The sequence below is a fragment of the Pholcus phalangioides genome, unplaced genomic scaffold (assembly GCF_987345545.1).
Source record: "Pholcus phalangioides strain wild (caught in Gottingen) unplaced genomic scaffold, Ppha-v1.0 ptg000017l_1, whole genome shotgun sequence".
In the NCBI taxonomy this organism is placed as follows: domain Eukaryota; kingdom Metazoa; phylum Arthropoda; class Arachnida; order Araneae; family Pholcidae; genus Pholcus; species Pholcus phalangioides.
Window position 1 is genome coordinate 55,383,184 of NW_028301610.1, and position 27,275 is coordinate 55,410,458.

Sequence of the window (27,275 nt, forward strand, 5' to 3'; positions counted from 1 at the left end):
TCCAGGAAGAGAAATACTTTTTTTTGGAAAAAAATCTTTTTGTAATATTTATATTGAGTGTATATTTCTTCATAGTGCTGGAAGAAGGGGGGGGGGGGAAAACACATAGTGTCTTTTTCTCGCACCTTCTCTTATCTAACCTTGAACAAGAACTGCCTCTGCCCACTGGCAGTTGATTGATTGATGGGGGGGGGGAAGGAAAGGAAACACATGTTTTACTGTAAAAACAAATTCAGGGCATTTTTTATCCTGAGACTGTTGAAAATTCAACTTAGTGATGAACTGCACGAATCAACGATTCTAGCATCGAGAAGCTTGCTTTAGTCCATAAAGCAAATGTATAAGATGATACTCTCGACCAGAGCCATCATCATATCCTTCTGTTTGCCACATATAAATCTTATCAAGGAATCTATACAGAAAAATTGTTTTCACACTAAATTGATGAAGATACAATTTATGTGAAGCTGTAACACCAGCGGCCACCACAGCGGCATTTATATGGCCGCTGTGGTGGTCGAGTGGTTATAGTGACGGACTCGCGATGCGAGGATCCGGGTTCGAACCCCACAGTGGTGGTCGGCTGAAGTTGGTTTTCTGTGGTTCCCAACTTCAAGGCGCACATGCGAGCCGATCTCCCCGTTAAAAAGTCTCGCCACAGAGAGCAACAGTCCTACAACGATAAATCATTCAATCATAACACTTCACTCATAGTTAGAAAAACTGGTGGCAGATGGCAGCACTACACATAACAAGCATTACAGAGAAACAAAAAAACTTCACGTCAGGTTTCACTGCACGTACACGCACATTCCCGCATGTACCGTTTCGTTGGGGGTTCCGCGGGGGGTGGGCGGGGTGCATAATTGGTGTATCAGTAGTAGCAGATGGCAGCACTACACATAACAAGCATTACAGAGAAACAAAAAACTTCACGTCAGGTTTCACTACACGTACACGCACATTTCAGCATGTACCGATTCGTTGGGGGTTCCGCGGGGGGTGGGGGTGTGGGCGGGGTGCATAAGTGGTGTAGCAGTAGTAGGTAGGGCCTCCAAAAAATGGCTTGGGGATCCATGATGTTCTTAAGTCAGCCACCTCATTGGGCAATTTGCCTGTTGTGGCGTTGTATTTGTAACTCTGAGCATGCATGTAACAGCATGCAGAGTATCGAAACTAGCAATGTATGAAAAAAGGTCATCATTAGAGCCTGGATTATATACAATAAGAAAGTTACAAAATATGCTCTAAAAAGATGCAAATATGCACTTGAAAATGCTAAAATATGCACTTGAAAATGCAAAAATATGCACTTGAAAATGCAAAAATATGCACTTGAAAATGCAAAAATATGCACTAAACACCCCAGAATATACATTAGAAATCTTGAAAAAGTGAAAAATTTCGAAATATGTATAAAAAATGAGAAAATATGCATTAAAAAAATCACCATGCAAAAAAAAAAACCTATGTATTTTTAAAATGAATTTTTTTTCTCTTATTGCATATATATTCATTTACAAAAAAATATCCCCTCATATATATTCCGCATATGCAAATAACTTTTACATATTTTTTATTCAGGCATTTTTTTAATATTGAGTTTGTTGTAGCTGCTCAATAACAAAAATAGCGGTAACAAAAGAATTTCGGCACTATTTTCTAAAAAACATTTAACACTTTGACATATCTCTGGAAATAGCCTTACAATAAAACGGTTAATATTCGTAAAATACTTTATAAATATGTATTAATTCACTAAATTTCACTTACGGGGAAAAAAACTATGTTACAAAAATATTATGAACAATATTTATTTGGAAAATTATAAAAAAATTGAGTGAGCTTAAATAAAAAAAAAACTTAAAAAATATGCAATTATACTGAAAATTCATTTATTTTATACATTTATATACATTAGTGCTAAAAAAAAAGGCCAAAATTTGCATATAATCCAGGCTCTAGTCATCATAATCTTGACCTTTTCTCTGAGCAAAACCTTGTGTGACAAGCCTAGCTTTTACCTTGTCAATCGATCCGTTTGCTTTTGTTTGATTCAGTATACCAATTTGTTGTAGAGAACTCTTTTTCCAGTCAGATGTTCTGTCAGTTCCCAGGTTTGATTCTCTTCATGAAACCTCATCTCTTCCTCCATAGCATGATGCTACATTTTTGCTTTCTATGAACAGTCAGTTACTATGAACTTGTCAGTTATAGCTTCACTATAACTGACAGAAGTGCTAACACCAGTCAAGGTACTGTTTCAGCCACCTCGTTGGACATTTTGCCTGTTGTGGCCCTTGTATTTGTACTGACCAACAGCACATAGTTTTCTGTAAGAAAAGGAGCTGGTCTGCATTCTCTTTAAGAAGATACTACCTTTCAACAATATCTGGCTCTACTTGGCATTCATCATCAGTCCTCAAGGACACTTGGATGTTGTCAATTTCATCACTGCACTCATCACAATTTTCAATGAAATCCACAATTTCTGGTTTGAATGATGATTCTTCACAGAAAATAATGTTACAGTTCAATTGTTCAGTATTTTTAGATGGTATGTATACACAATGCATATAGAAATGTCCTCTCCACTTGTCAATACAAGATTCATCGAAAGACTGGTTATTTGTGGAGATGAAGATTACCAGGAAGAAAATTCATCACTGCCCCCACGGGGACTCGACCCCCGGTCTCTTGCTTGCTGCGAGCTTCCTTGTAATCTTCATCTCCACAAATAACCAGTCTTTCGATGAATCTTGTATGTATACACAATATTCATCGTGATCCTGGTAACCAACAAACAGTCTTTCCACAGACTTTGTTCCACTTCCGATGTCTTTGTTTTGGTTGATGAGCGTAACACCCCATACCAAACACTCATAAACATTTGAAATTAAAATCTTTTGGCTTACCATACCACAAATCATGCTACGTTTTACCATTTACTGGAGTCAGACTTGTGTGGTTGAGAACAAAAACGGCAGTATTGCATGCCTCTGCTCAGAGATTCTTTGGAAGTTGCTTATGATTAACCATGACTTTGGCTGCTTCCACAGTTATATGATTTTCACATTCAGCCGCCCCATTTTGTTCAGGTGTTTCAAACATGGACACACGCATTTCATTACTATATTCACTGAGAATTTTCTTCACAGCATTATTTACAAATTCAGTTCCGGAATCGCACAGAAATAGCTTCACAATGTGACCTGGCGTAAACTTGGTGTAAACATCTTTCATAATCAGCAAGAAACGAGAACTGACTACTGAGACTTCTTCCATGGGTTCTTTGACATCAGCATTAATTTGTTCACTAAGTTGTGTTGCTCTAACCATTTCTGACTTGGATAATTTTCTAGGGTATTTCTCATATGTGCACCTAACAACTCAAATTGAGTGTCACCAGCAGACAAATTCCCTTCTTCTTGAGAAACTTTTCAGTGTTTTTTATCTTGATGCACTAACCTCTCATGCATTAACTGGAGAGTGTTACTCGATCTTGAAACGTACAGGTACAGACACTTTTGGTTTTTCAATAACCATGTTCATGATGATCAAACCGCTATTCAACTTTTCTGTAACTGCAACAGTCATGCAGTTTCTTTTTACATAGCAAAATCCATTCATGAAAATCACTCATAGATTTTTGCACATGCACATGCTGTACAGAGAAGATCTGATATTTGAAATTGGGCACAGACTACACATCGGTGAGAAAATTATGATTCCACTTACTATTGATTTTTATTTTTTACGTTTACGCAACTGCATTCATAGACAAGAAGCTTTTTCCCAAAAGCTGCATTGACAACTGTTATTTCCCATCATAGAGTAATAGCTTTTCGTGCTTTGGTGGCACGACATAAGGCAGAAAAGCACGGTAAAGACGTGAAACTCCCAATTTGTCCTCAATCCTCTAAATTCTTAGTTCATTGGCCCTGAAACCAGGCACTGTGGAATTCATGGATTCAGAACGGTATTTACTATGCATGGGGACCTGTGCTAAAATAATCACCGGGCCCTTTTTAATGAATCAATGATGTGTATAAATTAATAATTATAATTATATAATATACTTTCATTAAGAACAGGCTTTCACTATTCTGAGTAAATTAATTAATTTATTTCAAAAAGTATGAACTTTTATCAATGAATTAATTGATATAAGTAATAATTATTAGGGATTAATATCACTTAGCTACATCTGGAACTAATAAGTTGATAGATAATAATAAATAATTTTATTGATTTGACCAGTAGGTCCTTCAATGACTGGCAATTTGTTGTTGCTACTTTTTAGTCATATTTACAAAATGTACAATGCATTGGGAATATAATGAAGCACATATGTTGGTGTCAAAACAATTAATGTAAGACAAGGGGAAAAAAATGAATGATAAGCACACAGAATAAACATGATCATAATATACCGACAAATAATAATGGGTAATTTATATATTAAGCGGACAAAAAGAAAAAATAATAAATTAATAACAATAGAAATATATGGAATTCAGTCCAAATAGAGCGAGCGTAGGCGGATACATGACAAGATAAATAGGTATATTGAGTATATGTTGTCAGTGATAAAAAATAATTGAACTATATTAACGGGACCTGAAGAGAGATTTAAATATTTGGATCTGGGATTAGAGTAAAAAGGGCAGTGAAAAATTACATGATTCCAATCCTCAAAAACCAAAAGGCTACAATATGTACAATTGTTGATGGGAAAAAAATCTATAGAAAATTTTTTACCATTATATATATATATATATATATATAACAAAAATTGATGTCTGATTAAATCTGAGTTGGGCAAAAACCCTTTTAACTGTGAGATATGAAAAGGCTGGAAAAAATATTCTTCCAACAGGAAAGTTGTTTTTATATCTTTATATTGAGAGAAATTTTTACTATTTACAATACGGGAGAAATCAGTTTGGATACTCTGGTTTTTTATGCTCTCGATAATCAGTGGAAGATAAGCTTTTACAAAACTTGAATTTTGTTGAACCCAAATAAAACCAATGAAGCACTGTCAAGAATATTTTTAACTTGTAATGCCCAATTGTTTTTATTATTAGTGGACGAATTACAAGATTGAAATAATTGGTCATAACTTATTCTTGTCAAACAGGATTGTTTCATTTCAAGCAAACGTATCCAGAATTTTAAAATATAATTTTTAAACAAAACACTGAGGCTTGGGCAGCCGTGTTCAGCTCTCAGAGCATACCCAGGGGTATTTTTAGAGACTATCAATAGCCTTTTAATGAAAATACTAAATATTTGATCCATTTGTCAGTAAATTGTAATACCCAAATGGGAGATGCATATGAGGCTGTTGAAACTGTGAGTTCTTTAATAAAAATAGAGAAAAGTGAGGGGGAGAAAATTTTTTTCACCCTGTAAAACTCCTGCAGTAATATTTATTGTAGCTGTTAGCCCGTCGTGTGTTCTGATTCTCACTTTTGCCTTAGCATACATGTCAGAGAGTATCTTGATAAGTTTATCACTGATTCCTATGGATCTCAGAACATACCAGAGTAGGGAATGGTCAACACTATCAAAAGCTTTCTTGAAATCAATAAAAATAGCATAAAGTTTACCTCTAGGTTTAAAAATATATTTCTAGATGAGGTTATTCAAAATAAAAATTTGATCAGTGGTTGAAAAATTAGAACGAAATCCGGCTTGTTCCCTTGGAATAATGTCTTTCTCATTTAGCCAGATATTTAATCAATTATTCAAGATGGAGGTGAATAACTTGGTCGCGACTGAGATCAAAGAAATGGGTCTCTGGTTGGGTGGGGTCATCTTTTTTATACATAGGATTGACTTGTACCTCTATCCAGGAAACTGGAAAACATGATTTTTCAAAGATTTTTAGAAGCCTAGATCACTTCCATCAGCCTTTCCACTTTTCATATTCTTGAGGGCAAACAAAAGTTCTTCCAAAGAAAACGGGTTGTCCAAAATAAGATCTGTATGTGCAAGAGCCAACTCGAAACTGGAGGAAAAAATTTGTACTTGATTGTTATTAGTCGTGCGTGCGAAAATACACTGCTGGCCACCGTAAATGCAACACCCTGAAGGAAGCATGCAAATAATATGAAATTTACAACATGCATTAGCGGAGGTGAGATATGCAAATGATTAGAATTTCAGCGCAGACGCACATCACGCGCGCCTGTGGCGCCACTTCAAAGTGCTATTTAAGGCTTGGAGATTTCGACGATTTGAAGTACGGCAATTGTGTTTTTCTTGTGGTTTTTTCAAAAAAACGATCAATTATGCCTCGTAGAAAACAGCGATCATCTTTTGATCAAGTATCCGAGTTCGACAGAGGAAGGATAGTGGCCTACCAAGATTGTGGATTATCTTTCAGGGAAATCGGTAGTCGTGTTGGGCGAAACCAAGCAACTGTAATGCGGATATGTGATCATTGGATGCAGGAGGGTACGACGGACCGACGTGTTCGATCGCATCCACCTCAGTGCACCACTTCAAGTGATGACAGGCGTAGTGTGCGTATGGCAGTAACGGATCGCTCAGCCACATCACGAACCATAGCACAGCACATTCAGTCTGTACCTTATCATCCAGTGTCTGCGCGTACCATTCGACGCCGTTTACAGCAGAGTGGTCTGTCCGCAAGACGTCCATTGCTTCGTCTACCCTTGACGCAGAACCACAGACGTCTCCGCCGCCAATGGTGCGATGAAAGAAGGATGTGGACGGCACAATGGAATGAAATTGTCTTTACTGACGAGTCACGCTTTTGTCTGCAACACCACGATGGTCGGATTCGAGTCTGGAGACACCGTGGAGAGAGGATGCTGAACAGCTGCGTTATGCACCGCCACACTGGTCCTGCAACTGAGATTATGGTATGGGGCGGTATTGGATATCACTCTCGCACTCCTCTAGTACGCATTGCCGGTACTTTAAAAAGCCAGCACTACATCTCCGAGGTGTTGGAGCCAGTTGTCCTTCATTACCTTCAGGGCTTGCCCACAGCCATATTTCAACAGGATAATGTGCGACCACACGTGGCATGCATTGTCCAAAGGTTCTTCGTCAATCGCCAGATTGAATTGCTTCCCTGGCCAGCTCGCTCTTCGGATCTTTCGCCGATATAAAACATGTGGTCCATGGTTGCTCAACGATTGACCCAGATTACATCCCCAGCTGCCACACCAGATCAACTTTGGCAACGCGTGGAAGCTGCTTGGTCTGCTGTACCCCAAGAACACATCCAAAGTCTCTTTGAATCAATGCCGAGGCGTGTGGCAGCGGTGATCTCCAACAATGGCGGCTACTCTGGCTACTGATTTTGGCAGGAACCACACTTCACAGAAGTCTATAAATTGAATCATTTGATGCTTGGTCAACATGTTATCTACAAAATAAATATTGTTGCGATATCTCTTGTCTTTCTTGGTGTTGCAATTTGGGTGGCCAGCAGTGTAGGTTCGAATAAAACTGGTGCCATGTTGCTGTAGGAGATTATTGAGATTAGAACGTCTAGGTTTAAAATTATTAATCATTTTCCAAAAATCAGAAGAATTTTTGGCAGAAATCAACAGTTTATTTTGGTTTTAAAAAAAACTTTTTTTTTTTTTCATTTCACCAAGTTTTCGTTTTAGAGCTCGAAAAGTCAAAAATATTTCTTGAGAGCAAGATTTTCTAAGAGAATGAAGAGTTCTATGAATATATATTTTTTTAAATTACGGCAATCCTCATCAAACCATGTTGGTCTGTTGTGGTAAAACTCACGATTGTGTATGGTACGAATAAGATTCAGTTCAGTAGCAACATTAAAGAGATTCTCAACAAATATGTTTGGAGTTATTTCCAAATCGGGAATTCTAGAAAAAGAATGATTAACTTTCGTTTCAAACTCATCCGAGCAATCGGTATTCCAAAATTATCTTTTGTAGCTTGTTAATGTTTGTTAAATCTTTTGTTTTGAGGGACAGTAGCTGAGATAAATTTAGCACTAATTGGAAAATGGTTGTAGAAACAATCATCCAAAATTTCAAAGTCATGAAAAAATTCTATGTATAAAATCAAAAATGAGATAGCAAATAAATCAACAGTGCTAGCACCATTGTAGGAATAATATGTGAACGTGTCATGTGTATTTCCCCTTGAATAACCATTCAATAAGATCAAGTTGTTAGTTTAGTAAAAATCATATAAGCAATGGCCATGCTCGTTATTTATCTTATCCATCGAAGCTCTAGTAACAGTATCATTTTCATCATGCATAATAGGAAAATAGGTCTTATCACCTAATCTTGCATTAAAGTTCCCAGCAATTATAACATTATCGAAGTTACAAATCAGTTCAGACAAGTCTGATAAAAACTGTCTAAAATTAGTGTTATATTCTTTGCCAGGAGGGAAATAGCCAAAAACTTTTAAACATTTTAGATCACTTGCCAAAGTAAATTCGGCAATAATAGAGAATCTAGTTTTCAAGAAAATTATTTGGATTTTTAATTTTATGCGTTTTATAACCTAATATGATTCTGCCTGTCCTCGAAGTTTTGACACCATCAACTTAAACGATTGAATATGTGGATAGTACATTAGGGAGAACGAAATGATTTGCATTCCAAGTTTCAGCAAGACAAAATAAATCATGTGATAATAAAAGTGGAAATAAAAATTTGCTAAAAATACCCGTGACATTGTAAAATAAAATTCTTAAATGACTTACTGTATCATCACATCTTGAGGATGTCATCGGTGGGTGAATATTGCCTCCCACAGGGACCAATTTTAGTTGAAATTTGAACGTTCAATTTCAGTTCCTCGATTGAATCAAATTTACGACATATATAAATGTTTTGCCGTTCACTAAGTTTGTCGAAATAGAGCCGTGGTTTCTGTCCTGGTAATTTAATTTCTTGTCCGAAAGCCCAAAGTTTTTTTCTTATTGTATGCACACGGACACTGAAGCCATCTGATATCAAAAATCCAGATCCCTTCAGCTCCGAAGCGGATTTTTTTATAATCTCCTTATCCTTGAAGTTCAGGATACCACAGATAATTGGCCTCTGGTGATCCGCATGTGCTCCTCCCAGTCTATGCATACATTCGGAAAGTATGTTTTCAAGAAGCAGATATTTTTTACAAAATTCTGTGAGTGTATGTTCGGTATCACTCCATGATGTCTCATCAGCTTCACGGACTCCAAAGAATAATAGATTATTAGCCGCCTGGCAGACGAGTGGTTAGGGAACTAGCTTCTCACTGTGCAGGTCTGGGTTCGAATCCCGGTTCGGGCATGGATGTTTACTAACACTAACAAATTCCCTGGACGGATCATGCTGATCCCTTGGGAATACCTGTGGATCACGTTATTTATTTATTTATTTATTACTATTTTCTAATTAATCAATTTTTAGATTAAGTCATTGTATACATTAGATGTGGGATGAGCCGTTGATTCACTTATTCCAGTATGCTCCAGACGTTCGAATGCAGAGAGCCTTTTATTGAACTCAGTAATTTTCTTATCAATATTTTTGGCCCATGCATCAAATTTTTCCATTCTCTCCGTGAGCAGAGATAGATTTCGCTCCAGTTTTTGAGTGGTCAAAACATGCAATTTGATCAATAAATTAATTCCATCCTTCACATCACCCTCAGGGTCTGCAGCATATTCCATTGGTTGTGTTACTTCGTAAGATTCCAAGTTCGGCACCTTAGGCGAGTATTTTCTTGCCCGTTTCAAATTCTCTGTAGGTTGGTTTATCTGGGAGCGCTGGAGTGAAGATTTCGGTGAAAAAATTTGAGTGTAATTTTAAATCGAACTCTGATTCGTGTCCTTCTTTGGTGGTCCTGGATTTTGTTCGACTCCACCAATAAGCAGCAGTAGGAAAATGAGACCTCCAGGTAGTGAACCACATCTCTGTATAAACAAATTTTTCATTACATTTTGCACGATCATATATCCAAATGAATGCCACAACCCAGAACTACGCGCCGAAAGATGAAAGAAGACTAGACACTGATCAACACACGATTGATTTAAGTTCGAGAAATGTTTTTTGCATTAAAAGATCATTTTTCACTATCAACATTGTGGAAACACACAAAAGCATTAAAAAACATGGTGTTAACATTATGTGCTGAGGGCCTGAGAACACAAGAAAAATTAAAAACAACAAAAAGGGAGAAATGGAACTATCATATGGTGGGAGCTAAGAAAAACCGTATGTTTGACACCGCTACCTCGTTGCCACTACCCACATCTGGAACTAATAAGTTGATAGAGCTTAATTAATTTGTTAGTTAATTATCAATTAGTTGTAATTTAATATTGTCATTATCAATTAATAAGCTTCTGGAACTAATAAGTTCATAATGATTAATTGATTCATTAAAAATGTTCTTTGATTTGACTTGGTAAAAGTTTGAAATGATTTACAAGCATATTTCGGGTTTTTACCAACTCGCCTTGATAAAAACCTAGGTCTTACTGGGAAATCCTATGTTTTACCAGTCATCATGTTTTTATCGTAACAGTTACATAAACGTTTCACTGTATTACAACAGATAAGCATTTATTGCACATCAGCATGCATGCTATTTTTCATAATTTGTTAAATTAAAAATTTTTATTAATTTTTTTTGTGCATTGATCTTATTTCGGGTTTTTACCAACTCACCTTGATAAAAACCTAGGTCTTACTGGGAAATCCTATGTTTTACCAGTCATCATGTTTTTATCGTAACAGTTACATAAACTGTTTCCTTGATATCTCTGGCTGAGAAAGAAGCCATCTATATCTCTCTAAACCGTCCCACCCGGGGGCCATTTCCTGAAGTTAAGAGAGGCTACTAATGCCTCTACTTCAGCGCCTCACGACACAGTGCGTGAAATTAGGAAGGCAGATTCATGTGTCTCCAGTGGTGTAGATGGTAGCATGCTTGCCCGGTATGCAAGAGGCCTGGGTTCGAGTCCCGGCTGAGACGTGATGACTTTTCTTTCCGAGCTCACCTCAGCATAATATCCGGAAAATAACTGTTTCGTTGAGTTACATAAACGTTTCACTGTATTGCAACAGATAAGCATTTATTGCACATCAGCATGCATGCTATTTTTCATAATTTGTTAAATTAAAAATTTTTAATAATTTTTTTTGTGCATTGATCTTATTGCTGCTTTTTTTATTGTTAGCAACAAGCCCATTAATGGAAAGGGCACCTTCTGAATTTTGGCCAAGTTTGCAGTACTTGGAAGATGTTGATGCTGGAGGTGTAGCAGATTTAGCAGGGTTGAAAAAGGGTGACTTTGTTCTTGAAGTAAGTACTTATTTTGTATAATATATTAATTGATGATTTTATTTTTATTTGTGGTATACAACATTAAGTTCTGTATTCAAATTTCATATTAACACCTTCACATATAGGTTTTTGGGATCAAATTAGGATGATGGGGGGGGGGGGGTTGAAGTAAAAGTGATGTATCTCAAAAACTGGTATTACTGTTTACATATAGAAAATAAAGGGAGGTAAGAAAAAAAATCAATAACCCATCAATAGGGTTACCAAAAAGGATTCTCAAAAGAAGGGAGAGGAGGTTTAAATGTATTTCTTCTATCTACTTTAAGCTAAGATATCTAACCCTTGTAGAGGAAAAAGTTGATTTAAATAGTTTATAAAATATATATTTGTGTTACAGCCAAAGTCCAGAAACTCTGAAAATGGTTAAATTGGCCGTGTAAAGTTTAAAATATCCAATAATTTTCAACATCTCTGTGCTTTGGCTGGTAAATTTGTGATGTGGCTGACGTGCATTTACCAGTTTGAAAGTAGCCAACATTCAGTGGCCCCTTTGCATATTGGCATAGGCATTAAGATACAGAAGTTATTGAGAGATGGATTAAAAATATTAAGGGTGGGGCTTGGGACCTGGCAAAATAAGCTTATGTATACAATCGATTCCCATTTCCACAAATACAGTTATAGTGAAAATCTTGTTTTAATGAAAACTTTTCTAATCCCCCAGATAAGTCTACATAGGAACTACGTAAAAATATGGAATTCCTTTATACGGAAATTTTCTTATCACCAAGTGATTTCTTCGATCTCTTGGAGTTCATTATAACAGGATTTGACTGCATTGGCCTATGAATACACTGGTTTGCACTTCCATGCATGATATAATTTTGCGGACAATAAAAAGAGACAAAACGTTTTTCGCTGTCCAAGTTTTTGTTTTAACTGTATGAGATTATGACTCAATTTTGACAACAATTAACTAGAAAAAATATCAGAGTTAATAATTTTGCATTTAAGTTAATTCAAACAAATTTTTAAATAATATGTAACCAAGTACACTAAAAATTAATCTCACTATAAGTCCTGAATGGTTTAGATCAAACACACACATTGATCTGCAATATTGAGTCCTTAAATTTCACAGTTTTTGATCATGCAATGACCTTGGTAATGATGTTCATGCACAAGCAATAGAGACATGGAGGAAAACCTGTGGCACTGATAGCTGAAGAACATTGGAACAAAGCCAGCTGGAACTAAGGTGGATGGCTCATAACAGCATTGTTGGACAGGGATGTTGTAATTGTTTTTTTTTTAGGCCTGTGGATGCTCAATTGATCTTTGTGAAAGAGATTCTGAAAAATGATGTCACCCACCTCTGTTCAAACAAAGTGTTGATAACTATATGCAATGTGGCAATTCATTTTTGGAAAGAAACTTCTACTGGCCTCTGCAGGGATTGAAGTGGAGAGTGACATCATCATCTTTCTCTGTACATTGCTATCTGAGGGCTTGTGGGGTTTGCCGTTCAGTAAAAACCCAACAGATGGCAGCACGGATACTGGCAAAAGGAGAAAGTTTTTCTGTGTGGACACTATATATCTGTCGACACCACTAATCTATGAACGTTGATAGTTGTTCGTCTTCAACCGTTGAGTTCCCCATGTGCCATCGACGCTGTCGCATTTCTCTTTCTGTGTAAATATGTTTAATAAATAATAATATTCATTCCCGTGCTGCTCTCGCCTCAGGCTATTGTCTTCAGGAGCTACTACAGCTGAGTTAGGAGGCTATCCATTGCACAGTCCTGTTCAATGTACATTTATTCTCTACAGAAGTAAAATATCTGTGCTTTTGTAGTTAAGTGGTCTAGCGCAGTGTTCAACCTTTTTATATCTGCAGACCAGTGAAAACACAGCAAAACCTTTTTTTGGACACCAGAAGGACAAAAAAATGTGTCTACTAAAGAGGGGTGACCGTTAATCAGGGGTTTGAAATGCATACTTTTATCACTCAATGGAAATTATTATTTGGTCATAAAGAAGGGGGGTGATCATCAAGAGGGGTTTTACTGTATCTAAGAAATACAAAATCAATGTGCATCAAAAAACAAACAGAAATACATAGAAATGTAACAAACGCTTCAAAACACAAATGTATTATAACAATAATTTATTTATAAGCCTCTGGGACATCATAAAGTCACTTTTCTTTGATGAGAAAAACCATGTCTCTCTATCGTTGTCACCTGGGTGCAAAGTTTCACGGACTGGTAGAAATCAGATAAATAATTTGCAGACCTGATGATGGCTAAAGGTGAATAGAAAATCAATACACATTAATGGTATTATATTTACTAACCCATTCAATGTTTTGACGTAATATTACGTGATCTGAAGTTGTATGAAAAAATGCTAACACCATTCCTTCACTGTCATTGTTATGACAAGTGTGTATGTGCCAATTTGAGATGACAAAAAGTAACCCTGCAGACCTTTTGTGTGAGTGAATAAAAAGTGCATTAATTGCTCCAAGGTCAGTTTTTTTATTTACTAAGTTATATAAATAGTTACATTATATAGGTCTAAATATTATATAAATCCAAAAATATGAGGAATTTTTGAAATTTGTTCTGCATAGGGGCCAGCCATTATTTTTCCACTAGTTTCCATGTCTGGTACGGAGAGTACTGGATTCTCCATGCCAGCAAAAACTGGTTTCAGAACTGATCAACAGATGATTTAAATGAGTAAGGGCAAATTTTCAGGGTTCGTACAGTCCTTAAAAATCCTTGGAAAAAAAGTTCATTTTCAAGTCTTTAAAAGTCCTTGAAAAATCATTGTAGTCTTTGAAAAAAAATTATAATAATTTTCAAGTGCTTATAAATGCTTGAAAAAAAATTGTTTGTATGAATTTCTGACATCAGTTTTTGTTCCCCCCCCCCTTAACTAAATCCGCCTCCTCCCTGAACCATTTTCCACTGGAGCAGAAATGGCTGGAACAACAATGGTGAGTTACGAGACAATGTTCAAAATAGGACATATGGTCACACATGCCTGAGATTTCTGTGCTTAAAAAAGGTTGCGTAAAATCTGGCTGCAAAACACTGTGGTTAGGATATTGCTTCAAAATATTTTAAACTGTTGAATTAATATATAAATGAATGAATGTTGCACAAATGTAGGCTGACCATATTTCCTTGATAAAAATGTGACAAAAATGCCAATTGTCACCAAAAATGATGCAATAGGTAAGCAAACTTGCCAGTTATTGCTAAAATTTCCAAAAAATGACCAAAAGCAGAAAATGAAGCACCATTGCATTGAAGCAGCATAGATTTAAACAAATTCTATGGGAAAAAACGTTATCATGACAAATACGTGAAATGAAAATACAAATGTAAAGCCATAATTATCATAATATAATTTCTGGAGTTGGAAAAATAGTTTTAATACTTAATTTCACTAAAGAATAAAAAGTTAAATTGCTTTACTGAAAATTCGGGAAATAACGATACATTTTTATGAAAAAGTCAGGAGGGCAAAAATTTACATGAAAATACAGGAATGTCCTGGGAAATAAAAGTCATATATGGTCACCCCACATATATACATTGCTTTCTGATATTTTTATCAAAAACCCATTTCAATAGGGCACATTAGTGGTGATGTCACGACCGGCAGGGTTGATTCCAAACAAACATGAGCTACGCAAAACTATAATGGAAAACACTATAGTACATAGGTGAGCCTCTGTTTAACCACTTCCCGTACAAGAAGCTGGCGATAAATTTGAATGATCTGCATTAGACGTATAGGCGATAAATGTGGTAGCCTCTTTCGCACAAGAGAGGAAAAGAAATTTAAAAAAATAAACAAAGGGTGGGGAGGAACAGTACAGAGAGTAGATGATTAGATAAGGAAGTATTGGTACCTCTTCCTTTTTCGCCCTCACCTACAAACCAAGTTTGTAGGTTTTTACTTGTTCTTTTTCTTATTTTCATGTACAGTATATAATAGGAGGATTAGTTCTGAGAACGACACATATTAGGAGTCGTTCAAGTATTACATAAGCAAATTTTTAGCCATTTTTGACTCTTCCCCCCCCCCCCCCCCATGTCAGCAAAATTTCGTCAGGGGAAAAAAAATTTTTTTTTTCCCCTGGTGAAATTTACTAGGCAGGTAAGAGTGATCAAATGCATTGCCAATGAATATTAAATAGCATCATCTTATTAAATGGTGATCAAACCATTCTTCAAAAATGAAGGTATGTTTCCAAATGGTTCTCTAAAGCCTAAATTGATTTCCAAAATCTCTGCAAGGTTTAGATCATGAACTGCTTCCCCGATTTATACTTTTAGCACCTTTTAAAAAAATCAGCTCGGTGTATGGTTACATGTTGTGTTCTGATTAATTCCTTTACGTACAGGCTTTTGATAATAAATTTAGACGATGTGCAATTGAATGAGCATATAGCATAGATGAATTTCAGAAACTGATATCATTGTTTACACATAGGAAATGAAGGAAACGATTAAATGATAGCAGTTTTCTGTTCTTCCTCTCTCTTCCAGCTGCCCTTTCTCTATGTATGTTATACTATTTTTTTTTACTCGTCAAACTTTTGTGAGGGAGAGAAGATAAAGTTGAAGTAAAAGAGAAAAAAAGATTATTTTCTTTTATAGGGTTAGCAATGAGCGTTCCAAAGGAAGAGAGAGAGAAGAGCTCAAATGTATTTCTTTCATTTACACAGAGTCAAGATATCTCATCCCTGATGGTTGGAGGGTTGAAGAAACAATACATATATTCTTACCTGATTTGAATTTCTATCTGAATGGAAATATTGTTTTTATCTTAATTGCAATCCCATTAATGCTTACTAATCATGCTGAAGTCAAGAAACCAGACATTTCTTTCTCATAGAAAATCATGTAACTTTGAGATTGTGTGAATTGGGGGAGAGCAGTGTAAGTCAGGGTATGACTGTATTCATGAATTACTGAGAGACATCACACACAAGATTTCTTGTTGAAAAAGGCTCAAATGACCTGAGTTCCCCTAGCTTTTTTTCCCTTCTGAGGCAGTCCAGCCCCTTCACAGAGGGCTGGGCAAAGGATGATATTATCAATAGATGATGTAGCTTGGTTTGTGTTCTTAGTTGATATTGTATTACCTGAACCCCTAGGTTCCTTCATTTTATTAGGCCATGGTTATGTTGTCCAGCGAGTTCCTCTTTTCTTCCCCCCCCCCCCCCTCCCTCCCCCGGGATGCACATGAGTCTCATCCCTGTCATGTCTCCAGATTTATACAGGGGTCATTCCATTTCAAATCACCCGGCAAAATGCCAAAATGACACCCATAGTCTCAGATTTCAATGATTTTTTTTTATTTGTTACATTTACCATCCTTATTAACCGTGTGAAATATTATTTGCATATCTCTAAAACTTTTTGAGAAAAAAAATGTTGAAATTTACCAAAAACTGATGCAGATGACTTTTCCGAGGCTCAATTTTTGAGCGGCATTGTTTGAGAAAATAAATCATAACTTTTTCAATTTTCAATATATTCACGTGAAATTTTCACTAAAGTGTTCACAAAAACATACAGAATATGAATAAAAATAATTCATACACTTACATTTGAAATTTACATGCAAAAAAATTATCAAACTTTGTTTTTGTGGAATTTTTCGTTAGAAAAAATACAGTGTTTCAAACATATTTTTAGACCAGAGGAACAGCAGTTATCAAAACAACTTTTATTTTAAATTTCTCCTAAATATATGAAGTAAAATACTGGAGAAAAAAAATAATGGTTTTTTGACCGTTAATATGTTTATTCCGGCTCGCAACACAAAATTCATCGAAATAAGACTAGATCGTTCCGATTTCAAATCATTCAACTACTGTAGATACTGAAATGCAACCCATCATCCCGGATTCCAATTATTATTTTTTATTTATTGCTTCTACCATGCTTGTTGAACATACAAAGTTTCATGTACATATCTCAAAAACTTTTTGAGAAAAAAAATGTTTTCTAACCTCACGAATGACGTCTCTGAGGTTAACCCCATTCAAGCAATATTATTTGTGAAATTATATCATAACTTTGCAGATTTTCAATATATTCAAATGAAATTTCCACTAAAATGCTCACAAAAAAATGTAGATTATGACTAGGAAAGAAAATTTAAACCTTTGCATTAAAAAATTAGATTGCAAAAAAATTGTTGAAATTTAATTTTTGGTTCTTTTTACAATAAACACACAATGGCTCACCTTTGCTTTTTCATTTACAAAAGCTCTCCTGCTTTTCGCACAGCATATTCAGTGACATTGAACTCTTCAGATTTTTTTCCTTGTTCCCCTTTCTTAAAGCAGGGGCCAGAGTTAAAATTTGCAGTTTTCCCCTTGTTGTGATGGTTAAATTGGGTCTTATTTCTAATTAACTTTATCAAAATAATCATATTTGCTTTATGTTTAATATCTTCATTAAGTGTACTTTGAGATTCATTTTCTGGTAATTCTTCAAAAACTTTACAAACATTTGATTTTAAAGTGTTGCAAGCAGATTCAACTTTTCTTTTTTCATTGTTTGACTTGCACTGTGGAGCTACCCTATGAAGTTTAATTGGTGACTCTTCTATGTTCTGTAGAGATGAATTTATTTCTTCAAGTGCTTCTTGTTTAAAAATTGACATTTTTCCAAGTTACTTCTCTACATTACTATCACTGTTCATCTCTTCACAGTATTCAGTTTCTTCACCTAATTTATTGTTGTTTATATTCACTGTCCCTACAGGCATGGCTTATTTTTTGCCCTGGAATTGATTTTGTACAACCATTTATTTCATTTATACATGAAAAATACAAGTTTACTATCCTTAAAACTTTTGTTATTTTTTTCTTATGACATTTTAAAGGATTAAAGCATGCTTTCGGATATATTTCATACTTTGAGAAAAAAGCTCTATGATGCTTAAACACACAGTAGATAAATGTTCAGAACTTGCTCCACTCCTCAATATTGATGTTCGATGGGTCCAATGATGTAATGGGTAACAGATTTTAGACTTGCATAACACTTTTTATGACAGTCAGATTCAGTTTTTTTTCCAACACTATAAATTTCAAGTGTCTTTTCTGACATTTTACTTTGAATTCCAAAATGATGATATAAAATATTTAGCTCAAATGGAAATTGTGTTATGATAAGAAAAATTTGCTAATCCTGGAGTAGGCTACTTTATGGAGCACATTCTCTGTCTTCAGCAAGATCATAGTTGAGACTTGCATCATTTGATCGGGGGGGGGGGGCAGTTTAGTTCTAACACTTTTGTTTTAGTTTTCGCAATGAAGCAGCAGCAGTGACTTCTCATCATCACCTGCTGGGATGACAAAGTCTTATAATTAAATAAGACACCAGCTGCCCTCTGAAGGACAAAGACCAGTGTGCCATAGTTTATATCTTCACAGAAGCTATTATTATGTTTTACAATCATCATCACAACAAGAAACATCACATCTTATATATATCACCACCAGGCATTTTAAACATTAGGTTTTCAACTCTACTCTCTTCCATCTGCCTCAGCTACAACAATTAGGTTGTAGCTGATAATTATTTCATTCTTTGTGATTTAATGCCTCATATTCTGGCTTTTTATCAGCAATTTTAAATTATTTCTTAGGAAAAATATATAGAGGCTTGTGTTAAATATTATAATGTAGATTTTTTTTTTTTCACACAAGTATAACCATTTCATATTTATCATATACATTAAATATATGTTTATTAAAATATATGCTGTAAAAATGGAAGTAATTAAAAAAAAATGTAACACCATTGTGGTAAAATAACTTTATAATTAAGCATGTTGAAAAACTTCAAAAATTAATCTATATATATGATTAATATTATCTGGATTTATCAAATACAAAATAATTCTTTATGCAAAAATATATCAGATTGCAAAAGTTTGTCTTTGTTGCATCATAAGAAATATTTATAGATCAATTAAAAGTGAAATTAATTATTTGGAATTCGAACACTTCTAAGAATCTGAACATGAAGGTTTAATTTGAAAAATTATTTTATTCACCCAAAACCTTTTTTTTTCACCAACTCCCATTTGACACATTACATTAACATTTCTAATTATTTCATGAATTCATTTAATCCTAGAATTTTAAAATTTATTAATTGTTTTGAATTATTGCATTAACTACTCATGAAACTTAATTTAGTGAATACTGTAATAAATGTATAAGCGTACATGAAAAATGAAATATAAATTTCTTTTTACTAAGCATGAATCATTATATTAAGTCAAAATGTACAAATATAATTAATGTAGTCATATAAGTACAATTGTGTTTTGTTGCTCAAATGTATTAACTGTCAAAATAATGTTTACTTTTCTACAGTCTTCTTAATATATTAATAGGATTAAATTTTAAAAAAATTGAAAATTCATGCTGTGCATCCAAAAAAAAGTGTTTAAAAAATTGTGTTTAAAAAAAATAATAAAAAAAAAAAAAATTAAATTTAAATGACTTTTTTCCACTAAGGTTTTCATTTTTTTCTATTCATAATCTGCATTTTTTGTGAGCATTTTAGTGGAAATTTCATTTGAATATATTGAATGGTCAACAAGCATGGTAGAAGCAATAAATAAAAAATAATAATTGGAATCCGGGATGATGGGTTGCATTTCAGTATCTAGTTGAATGATTTGAAATGGGAACAATCCAGTCTTATTTCGATGAATTTTGTGTTGCGAGCCGGAATAAACATATTAACGGTCAAAAAACCATTATTTTTTTTCTCCAGTATTTTACTTCATATATTTAGGAGAAATTCAAAATAAAAGTTGTTTTGGTAACTGCTGTGCCTCTGGTCTAAAAATACGTTTGAAAAATTCCACAAAAACAAAGTTTACATAATTTTTTTGCATGTAAATTTCAAATGTAAGTGTATGAATTATTTTTATTCATATTCTGTATGTTTTTGTGAACACTTTAGTGAAAATTGAAAAAGTTATGATTTATTTTCTCAAACAATGCTGCTTAAAAATTGAGCCTCAGAAAAGTCATCTGCATCAGTTTTTGATAAATTTCAACATTTTTTTTCTCAAAAAGCTTTAGAGATATGCAAATAATATTTCACACGGTTAATAGAGATGGTAAATGCAACAAATAAAAAAAAATCATTGAAATCTGAGACTATGGGTGTCATGGCTGGGTGATTTGACATGGAATGACCCACAGGTAAAGTAAACCTGATGCAGCAGTCCTGCTCGGTACAAAGTCTGGCAGGGCTAAATGGGATAAATCTCTTAGTCAAACACCAGCAAAGCCAAGTTTGAGGTGTGCCATCTCTCTCTGTCGTCATTTTCGCCCGATCCGGTTTTTGCCATGGATAAACCACCATCACCTTCAACCAACCCAGGAGCTCCACCCCTGGTAAAGGTCAACATTCATAACTACTGAGAGTCTCTGTAATGTTGGCATGTCTGTGTAAGAGATTTTTTGATTTATCAATAAATTTTGTTGATGAATAAATTATGAATTTTTTACAATGAATTACATCGACTTCATGCTACAAAATACTGTGGGTGTCTTCAGTTCTAAAGCATTTCATATTTATTTGTGGTAGATTTTTACTGCATAAACATAAAAATTTCTTACTTTTATATTTGTGATGTAGATAAATGGACAAGATGTTTCTCAAGCTCCTCATGAGGATGTGGTATCAATTATACGACTTTCAGGAGACATTGTAATGATGACTGTTGTAACTGTACCAGATAATGCTACTGATAGAAGAGAAATGAATTCTCATATTTCGCAGATGAGGTTGTGCTCTACATTGCCTCGCAACATTGCATCCAAAAAAGGTCAGTTTATCAGATAATTATATTTTACCCTTTCAGCGGCAATCCCAAGATATCCTGTCAAACTTGATCTGCTTTATTTTGGTCGCCCCCCCAAAATATCTCGGATTCTTAACACACTTCTATTTCCAATGTGACAGTTATAATGCTGATCAGGAAAATTTAAAAAATTGCTTAACCCTTTGAACGGCGCAACATCGAAACATGTAAAATTTGAAAAATAATTTGATACATATGGGTGTACATATTAGGTTTTTCAGAAAAAAATTCTGCGTATTTATTTATATATGAGGTGGGACACCGTCTGTCCCACCACCTACTGAGCACTCATCAGCAAAGTTGAAAATGCTTGGCAGGGAAACATCCTCTCTCCCATTACATAGGCACCTTTACAATAGGGAATATTTCATTTTATAAACGGAAAAAGATTAGAATAGTTAAAGGATGTCATAATATGAAGAATATTGTATCTCAATTCTTGATCCTGAAAAATTGAAAAAAAAAAAATTCTGTGGAACTGCAATTTGAATGCACAGAAAAAAAACCTAATGTATATGCAAAAAATGTATATAAAATACAAATGCAAAAAATTATATTAACAAAAAAAAAGGTTTTTTAATGCTTATAGCTAAATTTATGGCTTTTAGCCATAATAGAAATTCGGCATAGAAACTTATCCTTTGAAACTGGATCAAACCTCTTTCCTCCCTGGGTTGCATACAGATTTGTTTGAAAAAAATGTACTCAATGAAGGATGATGCAAATAAACACATAAAAATTGCAATGGGGGATTGTTCTTCCACGTCCAAAATTATATCACTCGGTCCAGTCCTTTCTCCGTTTCTCGGAAGAGTGTTTTGCTCCAAGTTATCTCCATTGTTGATTGTTCTGGAGTCAGTGTGTTTCATCAACGATGGGTTCTTCTATAACAGTCACTTCTTAATCCCCCCTTATAGACAAATTTCTTGACATCCTCTCTTCATCATCATCAATTTCAATTGGGAAATCTGAATCTGATGGTATTTATTCAATAAGCACAAGGACTTCAACAGCTGTTAGCCCTTTTCGAGGCATTTTGGATTATCTTCTACTGTTAAGAGGGTTGTTTGTCCCGTTACTCAACATGCCACACTTTTTGTTTTTGATTGCACAACTTTCGATAATTTCAGCGTTTGGTCACAATTTCATAGAAAACACTTCTGGAAATTTGAGGAAATTCATTAGATAATGACAAAATTGTTAATCGTCTGTTCTCCCTCAATTTTTTGTCAACTTTCTGTATCAAATCTTCAGTAATGACATACGGTCACCCACTTCGTTCTTCATCATGAACATTTGTGCGGCTATCTTTAAAAGCTTTAACCCATTTCCATACCATTACATCTCTCATAATGTTTCTCCCATACACTTCACTGATCTCATGAATTTCAGCTACTTTCACGCCTTTAGGACTAAGAAAACGAATCACAGCACCTATTTCACAGTCTGAGGCATTCTTAATCTGCGGAGGCATTTTAAATACTCACAAACAAACTTAAACATGGCCGAATGTTTCCGTAATGGCATCTGTGGTTTGTCAACAGATCTAAGTATACATCGCACGTGTGCAGAATGCCGACCGTAGCACTGCAGCTCTGCAGAATTTCAAAACGGTACTTACTTAAAAAAACTCTCCTCATATTTCAGTTATTTTTCCTCATTTTATAAAACACTAGTTGAAAAATTGGAATGAAAAGATCATTATTTGTGTTTCATTTCTGTTAAATTGAACTCTTTTTTTTTTTTTTTAATTGACACTTTTGATCAGTGGTTCTCAACTGGCCCCTTGCGGTCCTGGGATATTCTAGGGGGGCCACGGGAGAAAATCAGAAGAAAGGTGATCCACGACAGGTGGTGAAGGGAATCATAGAGAGCTGTGAAGAGAAAAAAGCTTCAAAAGAGTGAAACATGGTTGAAAAATATTACTACTTTCAGAATTCATCAGATCCGTCCATAGAACCAGGGGCCTCTTAACCCTTGGGTCTATGTGGGCATGACCCAGGTCTTCATGTCTATAATGGAGGGAGGGGGACTGCACTATGTGGGATCTGGTACTAATGATTTTCATATGTAATCTGATACTAATGATTTTCATATGTAATCTGGTACTAATGATTTTCATATGTAATCTGGTACTAATGATTTTCATATGTAATCTGGTACTAATGATTTTCATATGTAATCTGGTACTAATGATTTTCATATGTAATCTGGTACTAATGATTTTCATATGTAATCTGGTACTAATGATTTTCATATGTAATCTGGTACTAATGATTTTCATATGTAATCTGGTACTAATGATTTTCATATGTAATCTGGTACTAATGATTTTCATATGTAATCTGGTACTTAAGAGCTATAAAGCTGTTACTTAAATCATAGTACCAGATCTAGTACCAGCTAAGTATGGAGGGCCGCCAAAGCAACGGTTGATGTGTTAAATCATGTTCGTTGGATCGTCTCGTATTTTACACAGACCCTTTTTTACCATATAATTTGACTCCTGGGAGAAATGTAATCCATCATTTGAATCTGTGTCTAGCCAGGATTCTAGAGACTGACCTGATTTATATTAAAATTTCATTCATAATAAAAAAAATAGAAAGTATCTCACTCTTGGATGAGGGTAGAGGGGGGGCCCTAGATAGGACAGGGGGGCCACGAGAAAAAAATGTGATCCATGGGGGGGCCATGAGCTGGAAAAGGTTAAGAAACACTGCTCTTGATGACATATACAATTGTTCTGAAATAATAGTAATAACACGCCTGGGAAAAAAAACATTTAGTTTGATGTATTCTGATGCCATTGTGGCCTGAAAACCTTTTGTGATTTAACTGTAATAGATCAGGATGACATCCTTCTCCGTTACTTTTACTTTTAATTATTATTTTGGTTGGGGATTCTCCCGGGGAGATAGCACATGATGATGGCACATGTGAAACAAAACAACTTGTTTATTTCCTGCTTGTTGTCTGCTTTAACTGGATAATTCGAACCAGGCACGTAACCCCATGAAGGGATGTTACATAGCCACTCATTGGTATGCATTTAGCAACTACATTTTTTAGATTGTTGGTAATTCTGTACACATCTATTCCTTTTGGAGCACTTCTCATCTGATGTGTAGCTAGATGTGTTAAGTCTTTTCCTGTCAGTAGCAACACATTGAAAGAGACCATGAGAACAAGCTTTCTTCTGCTAACTGTCTGGAAATGTTCTAGTGGAAGACACAGTTCCTGGATGTGTATGGCATCAGTGATAGGATCATAGCTGCAGTCATTGTTAACACTACTGTGCCTTGTTGATAGATGAAACGATCCTCCCTGTTATTTCGTCGACCTATGATGTCCAGAACCAGTTCGATGCTTGTGCATACCTTCATGCATCCACTGCTCCTAGCAGCTTGCTCAGAACAATCAAGTTCGCGAGCAATACATTGATATGTCCACCCTGGTTGTCTCAATTCAACAATGCACCTTCATTAAAATCAGTCATTTACATAACAGGTCTTCAAATGCATCTTGGCATCTTCAGCAATCAACAATAGCTAATAGCTTATCAAGCAAAAACAGAGATACAATATGCAAGACCAGTCTCTGTGGCTATTTTAAAGAGCAACAGGGGAAAAGTTTTCATGCCCTCTGGTGTTGGAAATGTATAATTGTTTTGCAACATTAATCATATGTTTACCTACATATGATTTAAGTACATTTTGTAGCGATTCAATTTTTTTTTTTTTTTTTGATAGGGAGTTTAAATATGGATCTATTTCAATGTACTGCATAAACTTAAAAAAAAAATGTGCAACATTACTGGGTTACTTAACTGCAACAGAAAAGTAGTAAAAAAAGTTCATTGGGAAAAATTTAAATTTGCTTATTTGAGATAATACAGAGAAATATAATCTTATGTGCAAGGGGGCTGGTGTGTATGTAGGATATCACTGAAAAATTAAATTTAATGAAAAAGTTCATTCAACAAGTTACTGAACAACTTTTAAAAGTTATGTTATAGTGCTTAATAGCAATATGATACCTAATGCTCTTTTATGGTACTAATTTACTTGCATTTGATTAAATTATATTTTAATATTTCAGCACCTGTCCCTCCTAAACGAGATCCCAGAACTACACTAACTGTTGGAAGATATAAAGCTCAGTCAATGGTTGCTGGATTAGCTGAACTTGGTACAATATCACTTTAATTTTTATTTAGCTATTTATATGTTGGGTTTCCAGCATTTTTGAAAGGAATCACAGGCTGATCAAAAAGTACCTAAATTTCCAGTAAATAAGCTGTACTAAGAAAAGTGACTAATAGGAAGACACTTTTTTGTAAAAATGTAGTAGCTTCTCACGTGCCACAGGTTTCTATAAGACGCATGTAATTTTCATTCAGTGGCTAAAGAAGCTAAAAAATTAGACATTATTCTAATTATTCTAGAGAAAAAATATAATTTTTCCAGTTGAGAAAAATTATGATCTTTCTCAACTGGATTAAAAAGAATTACATAAAAAAAATGTTCATCAGAATTAATCAAATTTACTGGAAATCAGAATTTCAGAAAATGGATTGCAGCTTTGAATTAGCCACTAAAGCTTAAATCAACTTATAAAAGTGCATAAGCCATGGCTTTATTTTAGGAAATTATGGTATCTTATTTTTTTCTGTTTGTGTGTGGGGAATATTGATTTCCCATTTGATCCGACCCATAAATTTAGATGGATTTTAAAAAATCCACAAATTTACGTATGAGTGGGATTAGTGCCCTTAGACTTGTTAGTCAGATTTTTTTATATACAAGAAAAAAAAATTAGTTAAAATTCTCATTGAAAGATGATGCCATGTTAACAAAATAAGGAAAACAACTAGATTATGCAGCAGGCATTTGTTTTCACTTGCGAATATAAAAACATTTACAAAGAGGTTTGACGTGTCCACCTGAGGTGTATACAGGGAGGAGCACGGAGAACCCTTAAGATGATTAAAATTTACTTTTTTTTTTAGTGTTATTGTAAAAAAGTAAAATATATCAGAAGAAATATATATCTTCATATGCTGTCTTAATTTCTACTGACTTAAAACTAGTTTTGAATGTTAGTAACTTAAATTTCTCTGGAAGAAATTCCTTGCGCCCCCTTCCATAGGGTGATCCTGCTTACGCCCCTGGTGTCCACTGCCATATGCAAGGAAAGCTCGCCATTCTGAGGATGATTTTAAACCACCAGCTTCATCAAATGGCTGTTCTACCTATCTATGCCCAGTTTCACTTCACCATTCCTTGATTTTCTGTTCCAAATTTTCATAATGCTTCTGCAGCCAATTCATTGTCGATGTAAAACAACTCAACTTTACCAGTGTGAACATCAAGATCTTTCAAAAAGATGCAATAATTCAACAAAGCAGTAATTTGCTCAGTTCTTACACACTATTAGTAACGGCTTGTTGTAACGGCTCCATAAGCTTGTTGTTGATTTCCATCATCTTTTAAAGAAATCAAATTTAATAGTAGTGAAATGGTTCTCTCCCCAATATTTTGCACAATTTTCTCATATATGGCAATGGACACAACAAACATTCATAGTTAATTTTACATTATGCTGCACAGGCATTCATATTCATATGAGAATCTAGATACTTTTCATGTATTTTGTTAATATGACACTATTTTTCTGCAAGGATTTTAACTAGATTTTTTTTCTGTAAACCTCACACCAGTGAGCCAATTTGTTGATTTTTATAATTTAAATCTGTCAAAATTTAGAGTAGAAACAGTGCATGCTAGTTTCCAATTCCTTTAAAAATAAGCCTTTAAAAATTTTGCCTCCTACCCCCTGTTTGATTTAGGGTTCCGAGTCTCTTTGGCCTATAACTAGAAACAAAATCCATTTGCAGGGGTCTGTGCTGCCAAAATTTGGCTTCGTTTTCCGGACCCTTCACGAAATTCTGGATCTGAAAAACAGACCCTTCATGTAAAATGCAAATTAATGAAATCATTAATTTGTCCCATCATTACTTTTGTGATT

The 27,275-nt window shown here is 34.7% G+C and overlaps 1 protein-coding gene and 1 non-coding gene across 4 annotated transcripts in view; both read left to right on the forward strand.

Annotated features, from left to right (window-relative positions):
• Positions 1 to 27,275, forward strand: part of LOC149074133 (uncharacterized) — a 151,337-nt gene that overhangs the window by 116,937 nt on the left and 7,125 nt on the right. For all 3 annotated transcript variants that reach the window (XM_089246436.1, XM_089246434.1, XM_089246435.1), the window contains exons 14-16: positions 11,204 to 11,328; positions 21,020 to 21,209; positions 25,347 to 25,436. In XM_089246436.1, coding sequence (XP_089102562.1) covers positions 11,204 to 11,328; positions 21,020 to 21,209; positions 25,347 to 25,436 — 405 coding nt within the window. The remainder of the gene's footprint in view (positions 1 to 11,203; positions 11,329 to 21,019; positions 21,210 to 25,346; positions 25,437 to 27,275) is intronic.
• On the forward strand, positions 10,926 to 10,998 carry TRNAT-GGU (transfer RNA threonine (anticodon GGU)). Its single transcript has one exon. It is a non-coding gene; the product is annotated as a tRNA-Thr (tRNA).